General features: G+C 42.4%; 1 protein-coding gene across 4 annotated transcripts in view; it reads right to left on the bottom strand.

Moving 5' to 3' along the window:
- Positions 1–220: 220 nt before the first annotated feature.
- NDC1 (NDC1 transmembrane nucleoporin) overlaps positions 221–10,331 on the bottom strand; it is a 48,379-nt gene continuing 38,268 nt past the window's right edge. For all 4 annotated transcript variants that reach the window (XM_084787638.1, XM_084787635.1, XM_084787636.1 and 1 more), the window contains 2 exons: positions 4,506–4,666; positions 221–1,683 (listed from right to left, as the gene is read on the bottom strand). In XM_084787638.1, the coding sequence (XP_084643764.1) occupies positions 1,620–1,683; positions 4,506–4,666 (225 nt within the window). In that variant the 3' untranslated portion in view covers positions 221–1,619. The remainder of the gene's footprint in view (positions 1,684–4,505; positions 4,667–10,331) is intronic.

Here is a 10,331-nt window from a genome sequence, read left to right as displayed (position 1 = left end):
CTGAAATGCTTTAGTCAGAGGCAGCCAGGGAATATAAAAAGCTTATGGCTTTAACTCACAGAGTACACCCGCCCCTCTGTTATCTAGCCATGCTTCTCTGGTCATCTGCAGGAAAACTAACACGCTGGAGACCCAGTGTTCACACTGAAAAAGGAGATTAAGTCAACTTCACACACAAGATAGAGGGGGGCTTAAAAGACCCAAAACTTAACAATTGAGGTGAGGAATTGTCCCATAAAGACACTTTTAATTAAGGCTAATTTGCCATGTGCTGGTTGCAGGGGCAATGGGGCCTGAAGCTAAAAATACACTACTGTAAAGATAGAATACATCAATGAAGCCGACAAAGCCTAAGCATACACATCACATTTAAGATTCATATACAACACTGTGCTGACTTTAAAGGAATTTTTGGGGGGAGATGCTACAGGGAAAAGATAACAGGAAAAGATTTATGAAGGAGGATTTGGTCCAGAGCTCATCCAATGAGTATCTGCCAGCAGGACCTCCAATGTTTCATCTCCAAAGAAATGATCTAATAAGTCATAAAATGACCACATGTCCACTTGGGACGTCCATGCTCCTGAGTACAGTGACGCCTCTGACATCCTGGCTCAGCTTGCTGTTTGATGACTGTGTTTCTGGCTCTAAAGACTGTCCTATTATATTTGAATTAGCCAGTTAGCACAGCAGAGGCTGCTTCCACGGTGAAGACAGCCTGGACTCACGGCACAATTTGATCTGTTTGCAGAGACAAACAGTAGGGACCAGGAAGCTCCCAGGTCCTCTTATAAAACCTTCCCCTCAGTTGAAAACCTCAGCCAATTGCTTAGTGCTGCTTCAAAAAAGAAAGCAAAACTGGCTGGGCAACGGCCACATTCTCATCCTCTACTAGCATGATACAAAATGAACTCATAGACGTTGCTCAATTATTTTTCAAAAACCAAATGTGAATGTTTAATCGTGTAACTTAAGATCTCAGTTTTTCCACATTCCTTTATATAGAGTTAGCATCTGTAAATCGAGACTCTTTTTGGACAATCATGCAAATTTAATTTGTCCCTGGAAACAAAAACACAACCTAACAGATTAACAAAATATGTCCTGTAGACAATATTTTTACTGTGAATTTTTCTCCGCTGTTACCATTTTTATCCTTTAGTAAACAAACTAATCTTAAGTTTATATATTTTGAGTTTACAAAGAGCTAACCTCTTAAGAGCGATTAGGAAAGACTGTATCAAGTCACCCTACTTTAACTTCTGAGCTGGCTCTACTCCTTTCAAAAGCAAATTCTAAAAAAAAATTGTGAGTCATTATTATCAAGTTATACGAGCAAGAGACAGTTCGGCTGCCATAGATGCTCCTGTAAAACTGAATAAAGATTTTATTATCCCACACACACACAAAGCATTCGGTACAGAAAAGGCAGTTTTCGGTTATTCTGCTGAGAATTTCTTTCCATGATTTCTCCCATTAAAGTATAGTTTTCAAAGCAAGCACCACGACAAAGGAAGCATCTAATTAGTCCATTTTCTTCTGATCCAAGAATGCTGAACATTTACTGTCCCATCTGCAGCTGTATCAGCAGGGTAATGAACACAGTTTATATTACTTAACTATTCTTTGAACTCCAAGAACTGTTGAAGTCTTTTCTGATGTTCTGCAGATGCTTGCACAGCACTAAATGAAACATAAATGCAAAGCATAAGCTTTATTTTACATTAAGCATATTAAGTGAACCACAGAGTACAGAGTCAATATTTTTCAAAACAATTAAAAATGAATAGAAATCTTCACTTATTTAGTACTTCTGAAAAAACTGGATGAAACCTTTTTTAAAATCTAATGAAGGCAAAGGCTTGCAGTGGGCAATGGCATGTTTGTACCTTCTGAAAGACCAGAGCAAATTCAGACTGACAAGTGCAGGCATCGCTCTAACCTGCTCTACTATGGAACCTGCTGTGCAGCGTTCCAGGCCCTGCAGTAGATTTTCTGGATTTTATTATTTTATTCAAACCAGATTTGAACATTATCTTTGAATTGTGGAGTATTTGAATTGCCTTTAATATAAAATCCTTTAAACTAAAATGTTTGGTTAAAACACAATAGATTCCATTAATCGTTTTCAAAGGTAACAGCTTGGTGGCTTGGATTTATTTCCCCCTTTGAACATGTACTGTGCTATGGATGGGGACTCGATTCTCCCTCTGTTCTCCATCACAAACGCACATTACCTTCGCAGAAGGCCAGCAAATACATCCCACAACTAGTACACAACTTCTTTGTAAACTTTCAGATAAAAGTTGAAAACAGTAAAAATCTTGGTTTTCTAGTTCTTAGTTATAATAGAATCATCACTGGATGATAAACTTTCAGACAGCGAAGATCACTCTTTTCAGTACCACAAAGGTCTTGTTTTAATGTCTCTGCATTATCCTATCATCTGGATTATCCTACACTGCCTCGCGATCATCTCTGCTTCCTGACACCGTGAAGCCACCTCCAGTGGAAGCACTGTACTGTGAAAGACGACAACCAGAGAGGTGCTCACCGGCCGCTGTCACTAGCTGGCCACCGCCTCGCCCTGCAACTGTCCTCTCCACCAGCAGGAGAGGAGACTGCCCCAAGCTCTAAGGGCCGCCACTCAAGTACATTTTGACGTTGCTGGCTGGAAGTAAACCAAATTTGCCTACTCATGCGCCGATGGAGCTGGCTATGGTGGCTCACATGTGTAATCCCTGCATTCAGGAGGCAGAGGCAGGTGGATCTCTGAGTTCAAGGCTGGCCTTGTCTACACAGCAAGTTCCAGGACAGCCAGGACTACATAGAGAAACCCTGTCTCAAATTACCAAAGAGTTTACCTCATCTGTACCTGGTTCTTGGGGCAGAGCTCTGGGTGAATGATTAGATATTACACTCGTAACATATAATGTATGCGGGGCTTTACACATACGCACGATCCCACATTTTTCTCTATTAACACCTAAGAAAGACAAGTGGGGCCTAAATACCACTGACAGTTCATAGCTCTGGGCCACATGGCTCACTGGTTAAGCACTGCAGCTAGAATCAGAGTTAGCAAGATCTGGTCTGAATCCTGGCTCTATAACCGACTACCTGCTTGGCCAGCCTGGGCTAAGCTACTTCAGCAACTTCCCTACAACCCCAGACCGTCAATCCTATGGCCAGACATAAAGCCAGTGCTAAGACTCGTGCTACTGCGCCACTGGGTCTTGACTCTGCTCATCAGGGCCAGGTACAGAAAATAAGGCTTTCCTCAGAGGAAGGAGAAAGGCAGAACTTCAGCCATCTACCTACCTTTCCTAGCTAAGAAATCCTTAACTGCCCCCCCCCGCTGTGCTCTCTGCTTTTAGGATACACACACCTACTCATCCTCTAGATTAATGAACACAATCTGAGCACACCCTGTAAACCAGCTCACACCCTAGAGGCAGACTGAAACTGGGAATGAAAACAGGACAGATTTTTAAAAACATGCAAGACTTCCTTTCAGGTTCATGTTCCAGCGCAAACATGCTTTCAGACAAGATTTAACTGTTCTATGCCTCCGCTGACACACCTGTGCAATTAGGATAACCTCTGCCCCTCACGAATTTGTTAAGAAAAAGGAACAAAAACCTACCATCGTGGCCATCACAGTGGACAACACAGATCTGGCCATTAATACATAATTTTTGTTTGCTTTTAAACAATTCGGTAAATGTCTCAACGATACAGGACTGTTTACAGTCCTTCTATGTCCCCGCACAGAACCAACATGTGCCAGAATCCTTAGGATTGCCACTGCCTTGTGCTGTGCAAGTGAAAGAAAACAAAGCAGGCAGCATGTACAGTACTGTTTACTGACTGCATACGAGAGGGCAGAACAACCTCTCATGCCTTCTAGAACTCATTTCGAATTACAATAAACACAGCTCAGTTAGGAAAGCAGTACCCTTCATCCTGTCCAGCTCGACCATTTCATGAGAGCAAAGCAGTAAACATCAACGGAACTAAATATAAACAGGCCTGGCATTTGTGGTTTCTCTCTGCTTCAGTTTCTGAAGGTGTTGTGATCTGCCGGTGTTTTTCCAGCATGATTCACAAAGCGCCACAGCCTCATTTATGGAAGATTCTGCTCACCCAAGTACCCAAGTCTTAGTTTCCTGACCAAAATGTAACAAGAGAATTATTTTTAATATGCTTTTCTGGAAAGGCATTCAGGATTTTTTTCTCTTTTAAAGATCTTTTGGTAACTTAATAATATATATATTATACACACACATTTGCTGCTTTTACAACTTTCTGTCATTTGAAAGAAATCCCCAAAGATAGTCACAAACAAACTTTTAAATATAAATACCAAGTCTATATGTAAGCTCTTAATCCCAGAGAATCATCAAGGGCCTGAAGGAAAACTTTCAATGCACAAGCCTTTTCCTGCCTAGCTCTCAGAGAACTCCTGAGCCAACCATCAGTGTGGATGAGATGGGTGAACTTACTTCAGATGGTCACCAAACGTGGTAGCTACGCGGTAGATAGCAGTTTTCAGTGAGGCCCTGAAGGCAAATCTTAATGTTTTGTAGGATGTGTCCACAAGGCTTCCTGAAATTCGGGGCGGTTTACTAGAAACATGAGGCAGCTTGAAATACTTGTCGACAGCCTAGACCAGGAAGAAAGAAAGCACATTAGTTCAGATTATCATGAAAGCTAGGTTAGGCAGGAAGGCCTGAGGTATGGGTAAAGGCACTTGCTGTGAGGCCACATGACCTAGGTCTGTAAGAGTTCAATGCCCAGATGCCACATCTAAGAGAACTGACTGCAAAAGCTGTCCAGGGGTACGCCAAGTTCCCAGGACTCAGCAAAGCCCCGAGACCCCATAGTCTGCTTATCATTGCTTTATCCTGATCTTAGCAAAATGGACCAAAATGGACCTTTAATACAGACAACTTCACTAAAATACTTTCCTCTTTCTTAATTCTAAATTAGGTTTGGCCTAGAGGATGGGTGCCAGCAAGCAGTAATAGATGGGACAAGAGAGAGTATACCAGCGAAACTGACTTTATTCATAGTTGATACAGTTAGGAAATAAAAGCTTTAAAGTCTTTGAAAGGCCAAGGGCAAATAATGTAATTTTAAAATAACACAGTGGGCTGGAGAGATGGCTCAGTGGTTGAGCACTAGTTGCTCTTCCAGAGGTCATGAGTTCAACTCCCAGCAACCACATGGGCGGGGGGGGGGGGGGTGAGGTGGGGATCACAACCATCTATAATGGGATCAGATCCCCTCTTCTGTCATGCAGTCATACATGCAAATATGCTCATCTGTATAAAGAAAACAAAAATAACACAGCTAGTACAGTAAGAGAAGTGAAACGTAAAGATGAAGGATGCTCACCTATGAGGTAAGACACTGTTCCGTGAGGCGATCGCATCACACACACTTTATTCACACCAAAGATACAATCACTAGGAGTGAAATTATTCCAGACGTCGTGTTTTGAATTTCAAGCCCTTGTGTGTCACCTTGTTGTTCTTTCTTACTTTAGCGCCCTATTTTTGCTCAAGGACATAACACCGCTATTTCTGTGGGTTTGATGACAGTTCCTTTGTTGTTACACTTTCTGCCCTCTGCTCCTTTGGTCTCTATCAGCCATGTTAGAGACTTAGCTCAGAAAGCCGAGGACGTTTGACTCCTGGTTGTAAGTAGAATCTCCCAAGGAGCTACTACTAAAGCTTCCCGGGGCTGACAGGCTTCCTGGAAGTGATCAGCATGGATGCTGAGGTGAGCTTCACACTCATTTGAAGCCTTCGTCCCTAGATCACCTGAGAACAGTCGCCTACTGTCCTGTGAGAAGGGCTGGACCCAGTACTAAGTGGAACCCACCTTGTGCACAGTCCCCATACCGCCAGGCCTCTCCCAATCTGTGCTCTAGTCTCTAGAGGATGAACCTCAGGCAGGAGCAGAAGACGAGCCATTAGCAGCAGAGGGCCTAAGGTCCTACTGGTTTCTGATCTGCTTTGTCTGCCTAACCTTGGTTGTAAAGGCACCAGAGCCCTTCCCACTGCCAACTGAGGACCCACCTCTGGAATCTGCCAAGTGTATCAGCTCAACATCTGCTTTCCAGCTTCACAAACTGTGTCGCTATTGATTCCAACCCTGCTTGTGGGTTTATGTATTTTAACAATTCTTTTACCATACCCTAGTAGAATTTTGGAAAAGGAACAAAATTTGATGCATATGTAATTTATGGCATGTTAACTCCAAGTCCAGTGATTTGTTCTTTTGCAACGATCACTTATTAGAGCACTTCCTAAGACTAGGGCATACTTGAAATACTTTCAGGCAGTATGGGAGAGGGTGCTCAGAGAAACATTTGTGCAATGTTAACTAAGGCCGAGTCATAATGGGGAGGGTGTTCTCATTGTAATTTTCTCACACTCGATTCCATGCTGTTATGCCAAGAAAACAGCTATCACGATTTACCACCTGGATCCACTGAACTAGTGATTTTTATAGTTTAAAGTTACATTACCTCCTGGATTCCATCCCTAGCATCATATATCCACATGTATGCATGCATGTATGCATACACACATACACATACAGTAGCCTACAAAACACTGACAGAAGAATGACATGATAATGTAAAATAACTTTATATGTGAGTCAGAATATAAAGGTAGCAAACTCAAGTTTTATCTAAAAGCAAAACAAACCAGGATCTTACTATGTAATCATGGCTGTCCTGAAACTTGCTGTGTAGACCAAGCTGGCCTTAAACTCAAGAGATCCACCTACTTCTGCCTCCTGTTTGCTGGTATTAAAGGCCTGGGCTCTCACATGTAACTGAAATGGGAGCCATCCTCACGGTAGCCCAACAGCTACCATGTGAAATCTGAAGCACATCTCATCTGTAAATGCTGATTTAAAATCAAAGATATATTCCTTATACATTCTAGCTCATCAGGAGTCCTGGCCGTTGTGTTTGTAGAATGGAAATGCAATTTTTTAAAATTTCAGAATCTTGATGAAGAAAGCATAGACACTTCCTTTGCAATGTAATTACAATTTCACTGTTAGGTTTCTAATTACAAACCCAAGGGATTGACACAAGAACTATATATATATTCACTTCACCATCATCCTTTTCCTTATTTGAACATCTCTATTATTTGCCATACTCTTAAAAATTAAGTTTGGTGCACAAATATCATAGAAGATGAAGGAAACTGCTATGTATAGTCTTTGCAAAATAGATGATGACCTTATAAAATACTGTCCTTCCTGCTGAGTGGCTTATTAGTGAGAATACCACATATATTTCTCTTTCTTCTTAAAAATATATTGTTGTTGGGCTGGCAGAATAGGACAGCAGGTAAAAGACCTGTGCTCAAGCCTAATGAATGAATGTAATTTTCATGACCCACACTGTGAAAGTGGCATAGGCACACTTGTATACATAGACCAAAACACAGTGTGTGTGTGTGTGTGTGTGTGTGTGTGTGTGTGTGTGTGTGTGTGTGCGCGCGCGCGCGCTTTAAGAGCTGGGAATAGTGACACGATTCTAACTGTGAAGACAAATGGGTCCTAGGCTCACTGGCCATCCACACCAATAAAGAACCCCTGTCTTAAGAACGTGCCTAGCACCTGAGAATAGCTTCTAGCCTCTGCAGGCATGCATACATGCATGTACATATAGCATGTTGCTACATACACAGAGATAATGGTGTTCTGTCAGTACTGTTCATCAAGTATGTGAATTACACATATGACATGGTGCTCTTGTGCAGGCCAGAGGACCACCTCAGGTGTCAGACCCACCTTCTATCTTAAGACAGTTCGTCACTGCATATGCCAAGTTACATGGCCAATGGACTTCCAGGAAATTTCCTGTCTCTGTCTCCCATCTTGCCACAGGCATACTGAGATTAAAGATGTACACTAAGGCTGGAGGGATGGCTCAGCAGTTAAGAGCACTAGTTGCTCTTCTAGGACCCGTGTTCCACTCCCAGCACCCACACAGCAGCTCACACCCTTCTGTAACTCCAGTTCCAGAGGAGCTAACATCTATTTCTGGTCTCTGTGGGCACTGAGCACACAAATAGTGTATAGACACACACATGTAGGCAAAACACCCCATACACATAGAATTTTATGCTGAGCTTTACATGGGCTCTCAGGATTTGAACCAAGTCCACAAGCTTCCACAGCTTTAGCTAAAGCATCTCCCCAGACCTATCTGTGTTTGGAGAAAGAGTCTTTGTATGTTTCTGAAGCCAGTCTGTATCTCAGTGTGCAGTACTGCGTGGCCGCAAACCTGCATTGCTCCTGCTCAGCTGCCCAAATGGTAGGATTACAAGCATGTGCCATCATGCCTGACTTCTAATTCTTGCAAGATCAATGTCACCACCAACAGTGACACCTCAGTGAGATACACGAGATTTCCAAAGATAGAGTGAAGAAAAGAACACAATACCTCATTAACAACCTCACACTGCTTACAGTAAAATGACTGAGCTAAGGAAGATAAATCAACACTAATCTGCATGATTAACAACTGCATTCTGCTGGTGTAACTGCCAGCACGTGTGACTTGACAAAGATGAGCTACTGCTGCTTGACTCTACACTCGTCTGCTTTCTCTAAGTAACTGCTAAAGAGCAGCATTATCCTCTGCCACTGTCAACAGATTTTTGTTGCTGTTTCTGAAAAAGAATTTGAATTGAAGGCTAGAGAGATGACTCGGCAATTAAAAGCACCTGCTGCTCTTGAAGAGGACCCAGGTTTGGTTCTCAGCACCAATACGGCAGCTCATAACCCCAGTTCTAGGCAATCCAGTGCCCTCTTCTAGCCTACATGGGCAACCAGCTCACATGCAAACAAAACTCTCATACACATCTTGTTTGTTTTTAAGGGTCTCTCTCTATGTGATCCTGAGTATGCTGGAACTTGCTATGTGAATCCTGCTTGCCTCTGCCTCACACGGTGTGGGATTAAAGGTGTGCACCAGCACAGTCAGCTAAAGAAGTTTTTAAAATCTGAACTACCAGCTATACTCAACAAACCCTTTATGAATAAGCAACTAAAGATCCATGTCCAAATTTCTTACATAGTGTTTCTTAAAAATGCACAAAATATCACCTGACTTTAACATTTCTGTTTTTATTAGTCTTTTACCTGAAATGAGGAAAATGATCATTAAAAGGAAATACTTCTTAGGATGACAAATAAATTGTTCAAAATACTAAGAATGTCAAATCACGGTTGCCTTCCTAATACATCTGCCCTTGGATTTTGGGGGTTATGTTTGTTTGTTTGTTTGTTTTTTGAGATAGGGTTTCTCTGTGTAGCCCTGGATGTCCTGAACTCATTGACGCACCTTCCTCTGCCTCCTGAGTGCTGAGATTAAAGCGTGCACCATCACAGGGCCACTGCCCTTGGAAGGACCCACTGTATCTAATGGCTAACTGTGAGAGAATAACTTTTATTGAACTTTTTGTAAGTAATTGTTTTTTGAGAGGCTCCTAATTAGGAATAAAACCCCAAGCCCACCAATCTCTTGTGTGTATGTGGCATCAGAGTGTGTGGGTGTACGTGCACGTGGAGCCCTGAAGTCAACATCAGTGCCAGTCCCCAGCTGCTCTCTACCCTGCTATCCTTGTGAAGCTCAGCAGGCTGCCTCGCTGTCCACTATGCTTCAGGACTCTGCCTCCATCACCCTCTCCCGGCAAGGAGGAGGTTACAGCCATATGAGCAATGCTGGGCTTCGACCTAAAGCTTCTACGGCAGACGGTAACTCCAGACCGAAACATCAATCTTTACAGCTAACACTGATGAAAACCTAAACGCACGAGAGCTAGATGAATGAGCCAGCACCCTTACCATCTCCCGAGTCCTCACTAACCTCATGTATTCCAAAGGACAAGGGCCAAACAACCGTAGCTACAGAGAAGTTAGAACCATTGTCTTTTCTTAATTACCTTATCCCCAATTCTGAAAGAAAAAAGAAAAAACAAACAAATACAGCACAACAAAAAACCACGGAAAACTAAAACTTTTTACAGCTCCTTCGGTGGCAAAAAAACTGACCTGAACATCCCTCATCCAGCAGAAAAACCTGACCTGAGCTGACACGGGTTATTTATAACCTTCATCTCCTCACTCCACCCACTACACGTGCTTGGCTACTTCACAGGAGAAAATTATTCATTTCCTTCTTTGGGATCTACCTCAGATAGTGTAAGGAGCATACCAGCATATGTTTATGTTAATCTAAAATGGAACACTTAAATGAATTTTTAGGGGCTGGAGAGATGACCCAAGTT

This window comes from Acomys minous, assembly GCF_964271855.1.
Source record: "Acomys minous genome assembly, chromosome: 6".
Taxonomy (NCBI): domain Eukaryota; kingdom Metazoa; phylum Chordata; class Mammalia; order Rodentia; family Muridae; genus Acomys; species Acomys minous.
Note: the sequence above shows the minus strand (reverse complement) of the source record. Positions and strands in the feature narration are given on the sequence as shown.